The sequence below is a fragment of the Pimephales promelas genome, chromosome 3, assembly GCF_988280905.1.
Source record: "Pimephales promelas chromosome 3, fPimPro1.hap1.1, whole genome shotgun sequence".
Taxonomy (NCBI): domain Eukaryota; kingdom Metazoa; phylum Chordata; class Actinopteri; order Cypriniformes; family Leuciscidae; genus Pimephales; species Pimephales promelas.
The window spans coordinates 42,133,169-42,154,212 of NC_142771.1; the positions used below are offsets into that span (position 1 = coordinate 42,133,169).

At 35.2% G+C, this 21,044-nt stretch overlaps 1 protein-coding gene across 1 annotated transcript; it reads left to right on the plus strand.

Annotated features, from left to right (window-relative positions):
• The first annotated feature begins 1,843 nt into the window (after nt 1-1,843).
• On the plus strand, nt 1,844-18,997 carry LOC120481533 (5-hydroxytryptamine receptor 3A). Its single transcript, XM_089128931.1, has 9 exons — nt 1,844-2,258; nt 6,439-6,647; nt 6,741-6,785; nt 9,238-9,347; nt 11,423-11,595; nt 11,710-11,867; nt 14,109-14,319; nt 17,331-17,462; nt 17,848-18,997. Exons 1-9 carry the CDS (start codon nt 2,216-2,218, stop codon nt 18,060-18,062), a joined length of 1,296 nt encoding a protein of 431 aa, XP_088985057.1. The 5' UTR covers nt 1,844-2,215; the 3' UTR covers nt 18,063-18,997.
• The last annotated feature ends 2,047 nt before the right edge of the window (nt 18,998-21,044 follow it).

Sequence of the window (21,044 nt, forward strand, 5' to 3'; positions counted from 1 at the left end):
ACGCCAAATTCGGACTCTACCATTTGAATGTCTCAACAGAAATCGAGACTCATCAGACCAGGCAACATTTTTCCAGTCTTCAACTGTCCAATTTTGGTGATCTCTTGCAAATTGTAGTCTCTTTTTCCTATTTGTAGTGGAGATGAGTGGTACCCGGTGGGGTCTTCTGCTGTTGTAGCCCATCCGCCTCAAGGTTGTGTGTGTTGTGGCTTCACAAATGCTTTGCTGCATACCTCGGTTGTAACGAGTGGTTATTTCAGTCAAAGTTGCTCTTCTATCAGCTTGAATCAGTCGCCCCATTCTCCTCTGACCTCCAGCATCAACAAGGCATTTTGGCCCACAGGACTGCCGCATACTGGATGTTTTTCCCTTTTCACACCATTCTCTGTAAACCCTAGAAATGGTTGTGCGTGAAAATCCCAGTAACTGATCCCAGATTGTGAAATACCAGCCCATCTGGCACCAACAACCTTTAAAGGGGGGGGTTGACTGCGATTTCACTTTTTTCATTTTAAATAGTGTGTAATGTTGCTGTTGGTGCATGAACAGTATCTGCGAAGTTGCAGCGCTGAAAGTTCAATGTAAGCAGAGATATCGTCTTTTAAAAACCAGGAAGTGTAAACGCCTACAAAAACGACTCGATCGGGACTAGAGCTAGGTTATGGTACGTCACGAACCTACACATTTGCATCAACCACTCCCTCCGGAATGCGCAAAAAAGGGCATGTGCATATATCTGCGTCTTTGCCGAAGAGGAAGAGTTACAGGGGAGAGCTAACTTTAGCCATGCCGTTTAAAGTGTGCTATTTTCATCCAGCTGTCAGGTCTTCTGTGTTCGGGCTTCCTACGGATGCTGTAGTTCGTCAACAATGGCTAAAATTTGTGTTTGATAATGTTTCTGACAATTACAATCGTAATTTAGCTCTTTGTGCGGCACATTTCACTGAAGACAGTTTCCTGAATCTACATCAATTCAATGCCGGAATACACAAGAAACTTTCGCTAAAATCTGGAGCTGTTCCAACGTCAAAACCAGATGCAGCAGTTGTTGGGCCACAACCTGTAAGTAAGACTTAATCATTTTAAATGTATTTGTATAATTTTAGATGTAATGGTTTCGTTTTATCAAGGACGTAAACAAATGCTAGCGCCGGTTTTATAGTCACTTGGTTATGCTATTTCGTGTTTCTCTGACAAACTGGTACAAACATTTTGAACCTTAATTCGTGTAATTCATGTATAATTTGTAATAAATGTTTAATCAAGATAAAAACGTATCTCAAAAAGCTAACAAGCAGCAGTAGCATTTTCAAGTATAACAGGGTCTCAAACTTCTTATGTAATAATAGAAGAATAGAATAATAATAAATCTAAAACTTACCATTCAGAAACGTTTTGTAACAAACGTGTTTGAGGAGGTTCTGACTGACTCTCTTCATCGCCGCTTTCTGGGTCGGATTTGGGCTCAAACTGATACGGCAGTATCGAGAACATTATTTACATTGACCGGACCACATGCAACATTCACCCGTAAAGGTAAGGGGCGTCACGTTTCCGGACAACGCTCACTTCGCAGTTTAGCCAATCACAACACACCGGCCCAAACTAACCAATCTGAGCCCAATGTATGTTTCTGAGGGAGTGGTTTCATAGAATCAGGAAGTCAACCGCTCGTTCATGGGACAGAGGAGGGCGCGGCTTACAATAAAGGTGAAATTTATGAAAAATAAGACTTAAAAAAAAAAAAAACACGAATACATGTTAGATTATACACCATAAACACAATCATGCAAAGAAAAAAAGCAGTCAACCCACCCTTTAAGACTAAATCTAAAATATGTATGACGCACTCTATGGAATCTCTTACAATTCAAAGCCATTAACTCAAAAGAACAATTGTTAAACAAGCATAAATAATGCATATTGACTTACTGGCATCGAATCCATCGCCAGAAGTGATTGTAATGAACTGCGTGTGTGAACATGCTTGGTAACACAAATGTGACGTAAGTGACATGAACATGTGACATCACCACGCTACAGTCTGCAGTGAGGGGTATCTCCTGTGGGCGGGACTGTGATGCTCTGCCTCCTCCCTTTCTCTTCAAATGTGGCTCAATCACTGTGTATAAATGTGACCAATTGACTGACACATGTTTAAGAGTGAAGACTCATCCGACAGCAGAAGTATCTCAGACACTTTTCACTTTTGAACATGATGCACCTACACTGGCTTATGTTTTTGCTGATCTTGTTGGGTAAGTAAATATTGTTTAATGATAACACTTTACAGGAAACACTTTAGGAAAACATTAGTTTATGACAGTAAATGACAACAAATAACAACATTTTTACAAGATTTGTTAATCTAAATCAGTTTTTCCCAACCATTACGTCCCTTCATTGTTTTTTAAAAGTCTAGGAAGTTAGAAGGGGAACATTTTGTCACCCGTCAACAATATCTACTAGTAGAACACTGGGAAAGTAAGTGAAACCAGTAACTATATATATGAAGAAAAAAAATTGAAACGGTAACACTTTATTTGAAGGGGTGTGCATAAGACTGACATGACACTGTCATAAACACCTGTCATGAACATGAAGGAGTTTTTATGAATGTTGAATGACTGTTATCATTAAGTGTCATTTGGTAAATTATGACACTTTTAATGCAAAGTTGACATTGTTTAAAATGTCTTTGTTATGACAACTTGACATTAACCAAGAAATCATAACCTGTCAACCTGTCACAAATATGTCATTACAGGTCTAATTATCAAACTTAAAGAAGTTATTTAGCTTTGTGTTAACATTACCCTGTCATATGTTATGGTTGGTTTTAACTTTGGTTGTCATGACACCATTATAACTGGGACATGAATATTTTACTTGTCCTCAAGTAAAGTGGAACACATTGTACTAGTTATAAAGATGTCATTAAGGCCGTGTGTCCACCAAAGCGTTTTTAGCCAGCTGTTTTGGCAGCGCAGCGTTTTTTCTGTTGAGACGTTTCGTTGCTATGATACAGAATATCTGCAGCACAGTTTGAATGTTGTGACAGTTGGTCGGTGTGGTTTAGTCCCGCCCCTCCTCCCCTGTGATTGAATGCGCGTGTGTGATTGGACGGCTGGGTAAAATGTGACAGTGATGAACATTTTTCAACTCCCAGCGACCAGTAAAAACGTCGGGCGCTCGGCGCTTCAGCGTGAAAAAAACGCTCACCACCTCGGTACGCTCATGGCATTTAAAAAACGCGGTGCTCCCATTGAAAACAATTGAAAACATGCCAGGGGCGTGGAAAAACGCTTTGGTGGACACACAGCCTAAGGGTTATCACACTGTCAAATTCTTTAACAACAGTGTCATTAACATTTCCCCTTACCTCAAGTAAAGTGGAACACATTGTACTAGTCATAAAGATGCCATTAAGGGTCATTACACTGTCAAATTCTTTAACAACAGTGTCATTAATATTTCCCCTTACCTCAAGTAAAGTGGAACACGTTGTGATTTCTTGGTTAATGTCAAGTTGTCATAACAAAGAAATTCAAATCTTTGTTAATGTCAAGTTGTCATAATCAATACATTTTTGTCTTTGTTAATGTCAAGTTGTCATAATCAAGATATTTACTATATAAATGAAGATGACTTGACTTTTGATGGAAAAACAAACTTGCTGAAAACAAATTTTATTTAATACAGTTTAAAAAGGAAACACTGTAGTTTGTACATTGTGTGAATGTGCACATTTTATTATGTATAGACAGTTGTGGGCAATAGAGTATTTTATTAGATTTTTTTTTTTTTGGAAAAAGCATTTAATTTTAATTTAAAACAAAAAGATTGATTAAAATGCTTACATTTCATCTTCCCTGAAAAGCATGTAGTTCTTTGTTACAAGCAAGAATAAATAGCTCTTAAAAAGTGTATTCTTTAATTGGCTGATGCACTTTGATTTCAAATACTTTTTTGAAATACTAATTTTCAGTAATATTAAATCAAGTTTTAATTCAAGAAGAAAATATGTTTGATTTTTCCACAACAGATTTTGCAACTGTAAGTGACTTAAATTATAGGAGAACCAATTTTATACTAATAAATAACTTCACATGGGAGCAGAGATGTGCAGTATTTGAATTACAAAATACTCAAAAGTAATTAAATACGTATTTCAAATACATGAAATTTGTCATTTGTAATTAAATACTTAGAGGGACTGTAATTTGTATTTAAAATAGGGCTGGGCGATCGCATCACATTGTTATACGCATCTCTTCAGTAAAGCCGGTTCCTTGATTAGCAGTAAATCACCTTCACCTGCTTTCAGATGGAAGATATGATGCAGATATGAGTGTTAAATTAACGTTCAAGAGTGTTAAAGTTAATGAGATAATTAAGTGATTAATTTAGTGATGATCGTGCATTATTGAAGACACCTGATGTTAACAAGCAGAATCACTGAAGGAGAAAATCACAAATTGTAAGTCACTGTTATGGTGATCAGTGTTTGCTTTAGTTGGATTCTTGACCCTTATACTTTCAATTTAAATTTTGTTTGTTTACTGTTATTGATTTATAACAGTCAAATGAACAAAGAAAAGTGTGATCTGATAGTATTGGTTATGTAGTAGCATAATCATGCTTTGATCTGAGAAATGAAACTTATTGAGACAGTTTAGACTCATTAGCAATAACTTCGTGATTCTACAGCATATGATCATCATTAATTTCCTTATAATAATTAAAAAAAAATAAAAAAAATTTCTGATCAAAATATTTTCAAATGAATTTATTTAGAAACACAGACATCAATAATCAGCCTTTGAATCTCAACAATGGTGACAATAATAAACCAAATAGTGTTTACAGTTTTCTTGACGTTAGAGGAACGTGTTTTAAAAGGTATAATGTTCCTCAAACATTCAATAAATGTAATTTTCGATTAAAAATTCAACATGATAGTAATGTTGATTTCTAAGATTCCAAGAACATAAAAGTTTCCTGAATGTTACTACACAGCAAAAACTCAAGAGTGTTAAAGACTCAAGAGTGTTAAAGACTGAAGAGTGTTAAAGTTAATGTGCTAATTAAGTTATTGATTGAGTCATGATTGAGCATTATTGAAGACACCTGATGATAACAAGCAGAGTCACTGAGGAAGAAAATTCAAATTTTAGTCACCATTATGGAGATCAGTGTTTGGTTTAGTTGGGCAGTTGACCTTTATAAGTTTAACTTTAGATTTCATTTGGTTGCCGTACATAAGTTATGACAGTCAGATGAACAAAGAGAAAAAGTGATCTGATGGCATTGGAAATGTTCTAACATTATTGTTGTTTTACAATTATATGACCTAAATCACTTAACTCAATCAGTGCTACTCTCTGATTATAATGTAAATTGGTCATTACAGAATCAAAGTGATTAAACAGCATAAAATCCATATTTTTCAATATAATCCAAAAGATTTCTTTAAAGTCGTTCTGATCAAAAGTCATTGAAAATGGAATTTTGTTTGGACACACAGATATCAATAATCACCCTGTGATTCTCAACAAAGATAAATATTAAGTCTGTGGTTTAAAACAAATAAAGAACCAATAGAGGAGGATAGTTATGCATGACCAGTGGTATTCGTGCAGTTTGCGCATGTCAAAAAATCTATTTTGATTTGAATTTTGTGACATATAAACGCGCACATCAACCCAATTAGTTTATTCATCATTCATGTACACACAGTGTTCAATCGGAATGATTTCATTCCGATTGAACCATGTAAACGCAGCTACTGCTCCACCCAAAAATGAAAATTCTGTCATCATTTACTCACCCTCAAGAAGTTGCAAACCTGTATGAGTTTCTTTTTTTCTGCTGATAACAAAGGAAGATATTTTGAAGAACGATTGGAAATTTGGTACCATTGACTTCCATATTATTATTTTTCTACTATGGAAGTCAATGGTGCCAAACAAAATTATCTTCCTTTGTGTTCAGCAGAAGAAAGAAACTCATACAGGTTTGCAACAACTTGAGGGTGAGTAAACGATGACAGAATTTTAATTTTTGGGTGCACTAACCCTTTAAAGCAGACCAAAGGCATTGAATTAGGATAATGTGTACTGACCTAATGAAAACCAAATTTTGACTAATTCTTTTGTGTGTGTGTGTGTGTGTGTGTGTCTATAGACCCTTGAACTTGGCAAATAGGACAATGCACTCAGCCTTTAGTACATTGTGAATGTAAAAAAAAATGTTTTTAAAAATATCATACTTTTGAAAATATAAAAAATACAAATACATAGTTATTTTAAATATATTGCAGTAGGCATTTATAAAATAGACTAAATATATATTAAAGCCCTCTAAAAGTAAAAAAAAAAAAGTGTGCATGCTTGGAGAATATATTCTGCTGTATTACAGAATGTCTCATTTGCACAGGGTGGGTGTTTGATGCTCAAGTGACGGGTGCTCAAAACTGCAGTGATGTTGAATATGCTGAAGCTAGAAAGCGTCTATTTGACCATCTCGGCATGGACAAGAATGACGCTCAGAAAACCAGAACGTGGCCCTTGACATTCGGCAATAATGGCTCATCTAACCCTGCTGACATTTACATGGACCTGTATGTGACCTCCATCATAAAAGTGGTATGTGTCCAGCATGATTAATCTTCTCATTCAAGTCATTATGGGATGTCAAGCAGTTGCAATATCATCTCTCAACACATCTTATATCTACAGGATGAAAAAGCCCAGAGTATCACAACACAGGTCCAGATACGAACAGTAAGCGTTATAGGAAAACTATTTTGTTCTAATTTTTCTTAAAATTTTACTTAAAAGTGCTATATGTATTTTTTAGCGACCTCTATCGTGATGTTTTAGATTGCAACCAATTTTTACAAGGGCGCTCGTGTTCTTGCGGGTTCTCGAACACAAGAGCGGCTCAGATGGTACACACCATGCATCACACAAGCATCACACAACATGCTGGGAACTCATATTAACTCTCACTGCAACGTTACAATAGTGCATCTGTGTGAAACACGCATAGGAAAAAAGAATGGCTCCCCTCCTGCCACGATTCAGCTCCCATCGTTCATGTTTATGAGCCGTTTAAAAGAATCGGTTCATTCGCAAACATCACAACTCTATTATGTACAATAGAGATGGGAAGTTCAGTTCTTTTCCGCAAACCGGTTCTTTCAGACAGGTCATTTCAATGAACCAGTTCAAAAAAACTTTTCACCTGTTCTTTTACATCCTCACGTAATGGCGTCAATCATGTCGTCCCGGCGGATAAAAATACATTCAAATAAAGGCATTTGTAATCATAACTTTAAATAAATAATAGTCCTCATTGTCTAAAGTTAAATAATAGTACTTATTGTCATAATCATCTTTGATAAGTTTTTTTACATTTACGTTTTGCTAATGAACTGTAGTCTACAGACGACGTGTAAAGGCGGATGTTTTACATGTCTTAAAAATCTAAAGCGAATAAACTGGTCTTCATCAATTTTATTTGTTATTAAATAAACTTACATTTCTCCGAATTCTGCCCCACATTTAAGTCCTCGTTTCACCCGTGCTCATGTATCAGCACAGCATGCAGTTGGCCAAAAGAAAGTTCGCAAAGTTTCCACCAATGTGGAAAAACACGCCGCGGTAGCAGACTAATAACGTTACCACAGCAGAGCTCGGAGCGCTCAATGTCGGTTCTATACTGTGAAACTTCAATTAATGTATTTGTTTCAATCACTGAATGAAGCCTGATATATTTGGGACAAGAGTCGCGACTCGCAACCTTAAATTGCTTGAACAAAACTCTTGATCAGCACTCAACATTTGTTTGTGACCCGCGAGAGAGAGAGAGAGAGATAGAGAGAGAGAGAGAGAGAGAGAGAGAGAGAGAGAGAGAGAGAGAGAGAGAGAGAGAAAGAGTGCCTGTGGGTCCGGGCGAGACTTGGCCATAGTTGATTTACTTTTAATTTTTAATACGTTAGTTTAATACGTTAGTTTTTTAATACGTTGTCAAATATGTTTAAACTCAAATAAACGACCTAATACTAGTAGTTATGTCTTTTTGTATTAATTTATCCAACGGGATGTTCGAATATGTTTTTTAGAGGGAATATGCAAACACCATTTGAGCAATTTTGACAGCCCTAGTATGCAAACGGTAGCTTTTACGAACACAGGTCATAGGATTAAGAAATGCCAACGTTGTTGCGTGCTTTTCGTGGGAGATTTATTCAGAGCCCACCTAGTTGAGGTTTGGACGGGCGTGGCGTGTGTCTCCCTCTCCATCACAGTGATATTACAGACAGTGATATTATGAGTCTTCTCCTACCATCCGAAGAAAAAAATATCGCTCCCCAGATGTAGATCTACATTTTGCTTCGTTTCGCTTGGACATTTAACAGGGTGTACATACACGTGGAATCACTCGAACGTTTAACGTCGTTGACATACACGCACACATGCATACACGCGGATAGCTAAAAATGCGTATATAAGAGCACGCCACTTAACTTGAAAGTAGCGTGCATGTTTACGCAAAAGTCATGATGTCATGTTGGCTCATTTTATTTTATGTAGAAAAATTTCAACCATGGCAGTACATAGTTCGTTTCTTTTAAAATGAAGTACAGTGTGCACTGTGCACTTTATTATGCTGGTTACTGTGTGCAATAGTGTCAATTATGCTTAAATATTTATTTTCAGCACTGAACTTTTTTTTTGTTCTACCTCATATTTTTAATATTTGTTAAAAAATGTTTAGCTACTTGTTCTTGTTCTACCTCACATGTTTTTACTATTTGTTAAATAAATTGTTACTTTTATTAATTTGAGACCTGTAACATTTGTTAACATCATGTCATTTTTATGATGTAAATTGAGGGAGCAAAATGTATCGGCTCCAAATATCGGCTCAAGAAAATTGGCAGCCCGTATCGGTCATCGGCTAAGGCTGATGGGGGAAAAATCGGTATCGGCACTAAAAAATCCATATCGGTCGATCCCTACATAACAATATCGTGCGATATATCGCCCAGCCCTAATTACAACCCCTTCACACACAGGCATTAAAAAAGGATTCATTTTAGAAGAAAAGTTACATACAGCACCTTTAATTTACATAATTTTGTCACATGATCAGATGTTTTATTTGATTTTCAAGCATGTATCTGTCTTATAATCACTCTGAACTTCTCTGTAACTATATCTTATCCAGGCTTGGCCAATTGGGGATTTGGAGTGGGAAGAAAAGAAGTTTTGTGGAATTGACACATTTGCAGCCCCCAAAGATATGTTTTGGACTCCGGATATTGGTATAGTGGAAAGGTATAAAAATGACTTTTTATACCTTTTTTAATTTTATTTTGGTTGTTTTTGCCTTTTTGTGATGAATAAGAGAGGTTGCAAAATGACGGACAGAATAAGGGTAATGGTATGACAAAATGGAAATGACAAAAGAGATCCAAAGACTTTTTTGATACTGCATATTAAACAGCTTTTGGTAACACTTTAGATTACGCCTGGAAAGTACTGTCTAATTAAGAAGAATTTACAGTGTAATTTCTGTTATTATAGTGTACCTATAAAGTACTTACATTTAAGTATAAGGGAACAACATGTAAAGTTTGGGGAATAAAGGGGTAACAACCAGGAGAAGAATTAAAAATATATATTTATAGTCTACACTGTTAAAGAAAGTCCTAATTTCACAGAAAATAACTGTGATTTTTTGACGACCATTTTCTTTCATTTTAAATTGTACTCAAAACACTGTCAAATAACAAATAATATCTGTAAAATAAAAATGCAGCTGATATTTTAGGTTTTGTTACATTAAAGACAAATTCCAGTCATTCACATTTTTTTACAAAAATTGATTGTATTTTTCATACAGTATTTTTCTGTTTTCTTAAATTACATTAAAAATGTATGTAAAATTACAAATTTAATCTGTAATTAAATGGTAACAAAACAGTTAAATGATTACATGACTGGCAGCTCAAAAAAAACGTAACATTAAAGTAAAACGTCATAAATTACATAAACTGAAAAACACTCTTATTTAAAGGTATTTACTGCATTATTATGATCAAATACCTTCATTGTAAAAAAATCATTTGAACTTTATTTTTGTGATGTATGGTGTTGGTTACAGCATAACTGTAATTCTGAATAAGTACCCAGAATTTTAGATACACAGTGATTATAAAGATTAAGAGCCAGAATTTTCAACATATTCCAAAGGAATTCTCAAAACTTGTCCTGATAAAATAATAATAAAAATTGTGAAGGTACAAAGAGTTCATGAATCTCAACAATGGTGACAAATTAAATATTTAATTTGGAAAATGACAGTTCAGATCATAATTTATTCATACTTCAATGCATGATGGGAGCCATGAATGAGTTTTGATTGGTGGTACCCAGAATGCACCTGCAACATGGTTTATTATTGTCACCATTGTTGAGATTCACAGGCTAAATCTCGATGTCTGATGTCTGTGTGAAATCAAAATCTTTGGAACAGAAATATTAATAATATTTAGGATTCTATAGAAAATGCTACAAATTGTATGCTGTAGAATCACCAGGCAATAAACGTACAAATAAATGTTACAAATTAAAAAACGATCGGAATATCGTCCAATTTTCTAATACTATTATTTGATGACAACAATAAATTAGCGAATCAAAATACAGCCATTTCTGTTGTTTTTTTCTTTCTTTCTTTTAAACAAAAAACCAAGCTGCACCCTTTTTTAAATTTCATCTTTCCGATATAGAATAATGAATGAACGAAAAAGTACACGGACCGTGTTCATCACTAATGCACAATCTTAATTAATTAATCACTTTCTCATAATTTATTTACATAATTAATGTATTTAATAATTGTTTCATTAACTTTAACAATGATTCAGAGTTACTTTAACACTCTTTAGAGGGGGACCATATGTACTCTGACATATGTCCTTTTTTTATTTCTTTGTAAACATTGAAAAAAGCTTCCAGAAAATACAGTTTTGTGAGTAACCTGTAATCTTCAATCCAATGATGAAAAAACACAGTCCTGTTCTTTAAACAGTTAAAAATGACAAACACTTGTTATCTTGCTTACACTCTTCTGAGGAAACAGAGCTTTAAAATAAACATGACTTTCTATTGAAAGCGCAGCTGTCACCATTTTTTTTTTATAAATGACATATTTGAAGCTTCTGTGACATATGTGGCCGACAAATGCAGCCTCCAGTGCAGCCTTCAAAATGAGAAAAAGGTCTTGGTTTGATTAATGGTTTGGCTGATTAATCAGTAGTGTGCAAGTTACTTTTGATTTGAATACCTGCTGTCTTTAATCATTATGTCTTTATTAATCAGTGTTCATTTATTTTTTATCCATTTAGCCTCAAGACAGATTTTGGAACAAAGGATTCTCCAAATGTGGTGTTGTTCGATATCGGCTTTACATTCTCAGTTGACATTTTATCTCTGACCACGGCCTGTAAGATGGATCTCTACATGTTTCCCTTCGACTCCCAAAGCTGCAAAATAACATTTCAGTCTACATCATATTCAAGTATGTCTGAAACACATGAATCAGTTTTAACAAACAAACACAAGATAACATAGTTTATTCTTCTAAACTATTTGACTGTAATATGAAACACAATTTTAATGTTTGTTCCCACAGCGCAGGACATTACAATTAACCCACTCTCTGAAAAAGATTTCATCACCGTTACGTCACAGGAGCTTTTTCTGGCCCAGGGAGAGTGGGACCTCATCAATATAACTTACTCTAGCTCTACCTACACTGAGTGGATTGAAATGGATCAGCTGATATATCAGGTACATAACAGTACATAACATAACATAACATAACAGAGTATGGAGTCCAAGAAAATATTAAATATTTAAATAATTAAAGAATACACACACACACACACACACACACACACACACACACACACACAATAATAATAATAATAATAATACAAAAGAACAGCTAGTTAATAAATATAATTTGTACGTTTTCATTTTAACCAATTTATTTATTGCCATTTTCCAAAGTAATACAATTCAATTTTTGATGTGTTTTTTTTTGTTTTTGTTTTTTTTTGGCATTAAGTGTGGCATTATATTATAGTACTGTATAGTTTATGGGATTTTTTTTTTTTTTTTTTACAATTAAATGTTCAGTCAACTTTTAAATTCTAAGAATTTTTGAAATCTAACATTCAAGCTGTTTTCTTATTTTTATACTTTCGATATTAAATGACACACGGATTCTCTTGAGCCAGAAAATGACTGCAGTGCAGCCAAAATATTATGTTCGACTTTTCTGAGACCCAGGGAATGACCTGTGAAAATCAACAAAAAATACTTTTGAAAATACATGTACATATAAATTCAGCCATTCAAATATTTAAATTAGTTAAATTAGTGTTAATTTCAAATGTTCTATACTTGTTTAATGAAATCAAATTAAGAACTATTTAGAATTCCAGATAATATTACATTTTGTTAGATAACACCTGTCAATAGGGCTGGGCGATAAATCGCATCACATTGCTATGCGCATCTCGTCAGTAAAACCGGTTCCTTGATTAGTAGTAAATCACCTTTACCTGCTTTCAGATGGAGCGGCATTTACTACAAATAGCCGTAGTTCACTGAAAAGCTGAGTCATATCGCATTAATATCGTGGACGTATCGCCAGCGATAATTAATGCAATATGGCTCAGCTTGTAAGTTAACTACGGCTCTTTGTACACAGCAAAAACTGTTAAATGAGTGTTAAATGAGATAATTAAGTGATTAATTGAGTTATGATTGAGCATTATTGAAGACACCTAAAGCAGAATCACTGAAGAAGAAAATCTAAAATTGTAAGCCACTGTTATGGTGATGAGTGTTTGCTTTAGTTGGGCACTTGACCCTTATAATATTAACTTTAGATTTTGTTTGGCTGTTATATGTGAGTTATACCTGCCAGATGAACAAAGAAAAAAGTTATCTAACAGTGTTGGTTATTTAATGACGATCATCATTTGAAATTTATATTTGTGATTTATGCTGTTGGTTACAGCATAACTGTGATTCTGCATAAATACCCAGAGTTTTAGATGTAATATAATGGATTTCTTAAAAGTTGTTTAAAAAAAAATACATATTTTAGGTACACCCAGACATCAACATTCAGTCAATGCATCTGAACAATGGTGACGAGAAGAATATTCAATTAGGTTGACAATTCAGATCATCATTTATTCATACCGCAATGCATAATGGGACCCATTAATGAGTTGTGATTGGTGGCAACGATGATTATTATTGTCACCATTGTTAAGATTCACCGGCTGATTATTGATTTCTGTGAATCTAAATAAATTCATTTGAAAGTAGTAGTGGGAATTTCGGAACATTTTATTGACTCGGATATTTCATTCTCATTCAACAAAATGAACAAAACTATTTTTGAATCATTTCATTCCTTTCAGCATTATATAATTAAAATGACATGTTAAATTTCCCAAAATATCTAGTACTTACGAAAGCCTTTGTCAAAAATAATATCAATAACTATAGGGTAATGCAGCCAAAGCCAAATTATTAGCAACTGAAATCACTGTATTACTTGATCAGTTGTTGGGTCTTAAGCTCAGGATATTGCAGTCTGATTCTGTTAGTTCACCTCACCTCCTGATCTGAGACGTTCTTTCCTTTGCAACTTCATATTTATCATATAAATCAATAAATCAATCAATCAATGCTTATAAATCAAGAAAAAAAGCATTTATAGCTGTATTTGTTAACTGCTTATTAATTCACTATTAATTCTGTCTATTAATTCTTTATAAATGATGAATTACCGGTTTACTCATGCTTAACTAATGATTAATAGCGTGCAGTTGTGTTACCTAGTTTGACTTGTACTTAAGTAAAGTTTAATTTATAGTACTTTTACTTGAATAGATTTTTTCATAAGTTTTCTTGCTTATGTCTCTTTTTAATACGTGTTGATTTATGAAGAATATTTAGTGTTCCCAGTGTTAAAGTACATAATCTCTCTCTCTCTCTCTCTGACAGATTGACATAAAAAGGAGACCTCTACTGTATGTCATAAACATTATAGTACCGGTATTTTTCTTCCTCATTCTGGATGTGGCCTCCTTCTTTATTGTCAAAAATGGATATGACAAGTTGGGCTTTAAAGTGACTTTACTGCTGTCTATTTCTGTGATGCTGCTGATTCTTAGTAACACACTGCCCTCTACGGCTGACAGAATCCCTCTGATTGGTGAGTCAAACCTGATCATTTAATATGACTTACATTTTTTAGTTGAAGTTGAAATTAAGTCACAACAATCAAACAATATGCATTAAACCTAGAGTATTCTCTTTTAATGAAATATAGTTGATAATTTAAGGCAGAACAGTTTCAAATACACAACAAAATCCCCAGTGTTAAATCAACACTGCTCAGAGTGTATAAGGTCCAACTCTAGTGTGTGTTAAAGTAACACTGAAGCAGTGTTAAAGTTAATGAGATAATTAAGTGACTAATTGGGTGATTATTGAGTATTAGTGGTGAACAACTGCTGTTAACAAGCAGAATCACTGAAGGAAAGAAAAACAAAAGAACTACAACTGACTTTTAGGGTGCTTTCACACTGGGAGTTTAGTTCGGAACGGGGCACGGTTCGCATGAAAAATCGTTAATGTGAACGCTGTCATGGGACCTGGGTGCAGAAATGGGCAGTATTTTAATTACAAAATACTCAAAATTAATTAAATACGTATTTCAAAAACATGTCATTTGTATTTTCCTTAAAAAAAAAAATCAAATGTTATGCGTGTCTCTTCAGTAAAGCCGGTTCCTTGATTAGTAGTAAATCATCTTCACTTGCTTTCAGATGGAAGGGATGATACAGATATGAGTGTTAAATTAACATTCAAGAGTGTTAAAGTTAATGAGATAATTAAGTGATTAATTTAGTGATGATTGAGCAGTATTGAAGACACCTGATGTTAACAAGCAGAATCACTGAAGGAGAAAATCACAAATTGTAAGTCACTGTTATGGTGATCAGTGTTTGCTTTAGTTGGCTCTTGACCATTAAATTATTAACTTTAGATTTTGTTTGACTGTGGTTCATGAATTATAACTGCCAGATTAACAAAGAAAAAAGTGATCTAATGGTGTTGGTTTTTATTATAACAATCATCATTTGAATTTTATGTTTGTGATTTATGCTGTTGGTTACAGCATAACTGTGATTCTGCATAAATATCCAGAGTTTTAGATATAGACGCTTTCAGCAGTGACAACATAAACAAACGGTACTGCGCATGTGCATTAATCTTTCCCAAACTTAACTTCCGGCAGACTTGCGGAGACAATCCATAACAAGTAAATAACCTAGTAGCTGGTATCTTGCCAGTCAAAGAAAATAAATGTTACCTGGCCAAACTGAAATGTGACACTACCAGACCCGTTGAACAAAAATTGGAGACAAGATGTTTTTCTACCGACGTGTCTGATTTACCGCAGTGTTAAAAAAACTGTGGCGAGCGCGACGGCGGAGTTTGATAAGGTTAACATAGCTAGGCTACTTACATGCTTGTTAACCTTTTTTAAGGTGGGTCTCCACATTGACAGCATGTTGGATGGATCTGTGCAGCGCTGTTTATGATACTAACCATTCAATACACAGACTGGTCCGCTGTCAATGTGTTTGCGAGAGAGAGAGAGAGAGAGAGAGAGAGAGAGAGAGAGAGAGAGAGAGAGCGTCCGAATATGCGCTGTACGCAACTCTGCAGTCAATTACAACTTTTCCCATCTTAAATTGTTAAAAACACGGAAATCAATATGTGGCGGTCAGCGCTGATAATGTGGTGGGCTGCCACTAATAAATGTATGGGAAACACTGTACCGGTTATCACTCAGATAAACATAGGCTATTTTAATACCGCCGTCTCCCTCACCTTGACATTTTTTATTTTTAAAAATTGCGTTTGCTCCCTAGGTCAGGTTGCACCCCACAGCTCAATAACCAGCTCATCACCTTAAATTTCACTGCATTTGTAGTCAATGCCATATTATCCAGTAAACACTAATAAACGAACAGAACGGAAGTTAACTTTGGGCCAGCTCATCACCATGGCAACGCATCTGATGAAACCGTCTATAATATAAAGGATTTCTTAAAAGTTGCTTTAAAAATAATCTTTCTTTTAGGCACACTCAGACATTTTTCACATACAGATTCAGTCAATGCATCTCAACAATGGTGACGAGCAGAATAACTAAATTACATAGACAATGCAGATAATTTATTCATACCGCAATGCATGATGGGAGCCATTAATGAGTTGTGATTAGTGGCAGCCACTGCAACATGGATTATTATTGTCACCATTGTTGAGATTCACAGGCTGATTATTGAAGTCTGTATTTCTAAATTAATTCATTTGAAAGTGTTTTGATCAGAAAAATGTTTATTAAGATTGAATTATTATAAGAGTAATAATGATAATTATATTCTGTAGAATCACAAAACTATTGCTAATGATTTAAATTAAGCAATCTCAGTAAGTTTCACTTTTCAGATCACAGCATGATTATGCCACAACATAGATTCATATGCTGATTCATGATGTCTGTTCTAAAGAAAAAAAAGTGTAATGATTTTCAAAAACTGTCTGCAGTGTATATAAAAATTTGGATAATCAATCAACACCCAATTAATTATCTCATTAACTTTAACACTGCTTCAGTGTTACTTTAACACTCTGTAGAGTGGGACCATATACACTCTAAGGGGACTTTTACACTGGGCTGGTTTGCTGCTGTTAGGGGTAAATCCATCGATTAAGCATCTGACATCAGGGGCACATCATGACCTTCCAGGTGACAGATTTGGGTTGCTGGGCGCCAGTATGTCTAGAACAACAATCAGCGACTCAGAGTCGACTCTTACTTTTGAGAGACAATAACTTTTTATACGGTGAACTTTCATATTTAAAACTTTGCAGGATGTTTTCGTTCACATAGATCTATGTTACACACTACATGAATGCTAATCTTCTAAATTCCATAATAGGTGCCCTTTAAATAAAACACATAATAGTTGCTATATGATTCTACAGCATGAGATCCAGCAGTGTTGTGATAATAAAACAATATGAAGAATTGCTTCACTTTTTAGGCTTAAACAAGGATTATTTCTAGAGTATTTTTGACACACACAGACATCAAGAATCAGTGTATGGATCTCTACAATGGTCATACTGTGCTGTTTTTCACAGGAGTTTACTGCTGTGCGGTTTTCTGTCTGATGGGCATAAGCATTTTGGAGACCATCTTTGTGAATTATCTGAAGGCTGAAACAGCTAATAGGGGATCAGTGGAAACAACTTCTACTAGTAGTGGCCAAGATGGTAAGAGTCGACACAGCATCTGATTATGAAGAACATTTTTCTGTATTTTATACTTTTGCTTCACAAGTTAAGGTTTATTTGTTAAATTAATCATAAGATTTGTTTGTCTTTGTTACTTTGGTACATATGCAAAGAAATATGTAATTAATAATAATAACAATAAAATCAATCTTTGAGTAAATTAGACTCCATGAAAAAAAAAAAAACCTGTGACCGTAAAATAGTACAAGCGTTTTGATAGCTGAAAAAAGCATTTGAAGTCTGAAATTAGCACATGTAAAAACATGTAATTGTGTATGAAACAAAACCCTCTAAAGCCACACATGAGATTGTTTAAACCACACAAAATAGCATCCAGGGACTTACTTGGCTTTTTCTCTCACAGGTGGTGTAAGAGACCCGCAGAACCCTCCAGCCTCAGTTACAAATCCTCAGATCCTCAGTGAGTGTTATGCTGCAACTCAACGAGAACAACAACAGAAGACATGTCTGTACTGGACCAGAGTGGCAAGAATCATAGATGTGACCTTCTTCGTTCTTTACATAATCACTATTATTGTCTTTCTGTCTGTGCTTGGGAAGCTTTGGATTCCACAGTGATGTCTTGTACTTGAGATCACACAATACATTGTAATATAAAAAGTTATATATTTATATAAAGTTTATATTGTATATAAAGTTTATATTGAGTTAAATACACAATAATTCATGGGAAAAAACAAAGATTCAGACAGGATCTCAAGTGAAAAAAAGAAGATCCCTCTTGCAAATATACACTGCAAGTACAAATGCCTAAATAATGTAATGAGATCGATGCTCTAATTATATCATTTTGGATTTAGAAAATTGAAATGTTGAGAAAAATTAAATGATACTATTGTAACACCTCCCTTTCTTTTTCGGTGTTACTCTGAGGAGGTTCAACAGAATTTCGACTGGTACTGAAATAAAACCACTTCACTATACAAATATAATTTTTTTCTATTTTATTTCACGCGTGCCTATAATTGCCCCCAACAATAAACAATATAAAAAAACCAACAGTCTTTGTCTCTATGTAAATGAGACCATAATATAAACAACTTATCGTCAGTGTCAGTAGCGGTTCTAGGCACGGGCGAACCGGGCAGTCACCCGGTGCGGCATTTCTTCATGTCACATGGGGGGCGGCACGAGCAGTTAAAAACAATACTGTGTGCCGCGTGCGCAGAAGCGATGTCAAGGGGATCTCCTGATTAGTTCACGTATCGCGTCTTTTGTGCACTCGAGGTCGTTATTTCACATCCTCTATGTTTCAAATATAGGCGCACGGCAAGCGCGCTCATTATGCGCTCACGGGAAGCGTGCTTATAAACTTTTCAGTATGGGAGTGCCCGTGCACCCAAACACTTGGGTGTTTTTTCTCTTCTCCGTAAATAAATCTTTTAGCAGAGCTACAGCAAGCGTTTTTCTGTGGTGGAAATACATTAGCTACTAAAACTCCTTTGTCGTTGTGGAGAGCGCAGTGTAATGAGTGCATGGTTCTATAGCAACGACAGCCATGGGAAAATCGGTACGAATTTTACTATTAATAATAAAAGATAAGCTACTGTGCATTATAAATGTCAGGAATGTATCTTTATTGACTCATTCTTTTTATAGAGATGATTTAAATGCTGAAATATGAGGTTTATCTTTATATAAAACTTTTTTTGTGTAAACCTTTTTTAAGTTTAGTAGGTAAGATGAAAGACACTCCTTTAAAACAAATCTTTAATGTTATTAACTTGGTGAATTGATTTCACTGTGTATTAGGCTTTTTGAACAAGATTCTGTGTATGTGATCATTTTGGTCACCATATTATCTAATACTTTTAATAAAGATCAACTAAAATCAACTTTAATTATGAGTTTTTACAGTAGCCTATAATATGTAAAGTTTTTTTTTTTTTTTTTTGCAGCGGGGGGGTGCTCGAAGGGGGTCTCGCCCTGGGTGTAATTCAAAGTAGAACCGCCACTGGTCAGTGTCCAGATGTTAAATGGATGAGTATGATCCAGTGGATATTTGAGATAGACGCAATGATATTATCCAATAATCCAGTATGAGTATGAGGTGAAGATAGTAAAGTTGGTGCCTTGCTACAGCGTACTGATATCCAGATTCCTATGTCTCTATTCCAGTAGACGTGAAACAGATCATCCAAACGATGCAGAACAACAAAAGAACCATGCGGTTTCCCTCCACCAAACTGAACTGACTTCTTCAATGGTTACCAGGCTTATATCTTGTAGCCACCATGCACTAGTGCCCTCAAATGGCAATTAGCGGTACTACACTTGAACCAGGTAACTTTCCAGATAATAGATAGAAAGTACAGACTAAAAACCCAAGGAACATTTAAACCGTTACATACCCCTCCCCAAGGTCTAAAAATTTGACCCATGGAATTTTTTTTAATTCTGGGTATGATAAGTGTCTACCTGAACAGGATCAGTCAACATGGTTACCTTGTAGTTTACAGGTCCTAGCTTTTCCATAATCTTAGCTGGACCTTTCCATTTAGGTGAGATCTTAGCCATGAAAGCATCATCTGCACTAGAAAGAGAATGTGTCCGCACCCAAACTAAGTCCCCCTCATTGAAGTTTTGAGCTCTTCTCTTGAGGTCGTAGTACTTAAAGCAGAACTAAGTCACTTTTTTACCTTAACTGAACAGCTTTGGAGTCATTGTAATGTTTATATTACTGATTTCGTGTTGAATGGTGATCGTCTCGCACCCCCCTGGTGCCTGTGAGCCGCAAAACCACCCTTGCAACCATTCGCCGGCCTCAGTGTTAGGAAGTATCGTGAGATTTCAGGTCTCGCGAGGTAACGAATTGCTTTACGGCACTATACGAGCACACGCATGCGTACACGTCCCCATCCATCCAGGAGCCGGCTAGCTATAAGAAAAAGGTAACGCTAGATATTGAGTTCTTCAAGTTTTCGTGATGGCTGATGTAAAAGAAGAAGAAAGCTCGGAAGTTTTTATTAGAGGAACAAAGAAAGAGAAAACGGACCGGCTTTTTCAGAATAGAGAGAACTGAAAGAAAGCGAAGCCTGCAAAACCGATGCTGACCTGGACTTCTTGCTGTTGCACTTGTAAGTTTGCTATTGTCTGTTTTTTAGGGGTTCAAGCACGAAGTGCTGAAACCCTATTGTTTTTGTACTGATTAGGGGTTCAAGCACGAAGTGCTGAAACCCTATTGTAATTGTATTGATTTTTATTAGGGGTTCAAGCACGAAGTGCTGAAACCCTATTGTAATTGTATTGATTTTTATTAGGGGTTCAAGCACGAAGTGCTGAAACCCTATTGTAATTGTATTGATTTTTATTAGGGGTTCAAGCACGAAGTGCTGAAACCCTATTGTAATTGTATTGATTTTTATTAGGGGTTCAAGCACGAAGTGCTGAAACCCTATTGTAATTGTATTGATTTTTATTATTATTATTATTATTATTATTCTGCCGTAAAACGCATCGTGCAGACCAAACCGTAAGGGCTAGAGCTCTGAAACTTTGTCAGATGGTAGTACAAAAATCGAGGAGAGGTTATCAAATTAT

Excerpts from the sequence above, each read along its gene's own strand:
- LOC120481533 (XM_089128931.1), top strand. The coding sequence starts at position 2,216 with ATGATGCACCTACACTGGCTTATGTTTTTGCTGATCTTGTTGG. Across the intron at positions 2,259-6,438 it reads GTTTTTGCTGATCTTGTTGG|GGTGGGTGTTTGATGCTCAA; the intron begins GTAAGTAAATAT and ends TCATTTGCACAG. Across the intron at positions 14,320-17,330 it reads TGACAGAATCCCTCTGATTG|GAGTTTACTGCTGTGCGGTT; the intron begins GTGAGTCAAACC and ends TGTTTTTCACAG.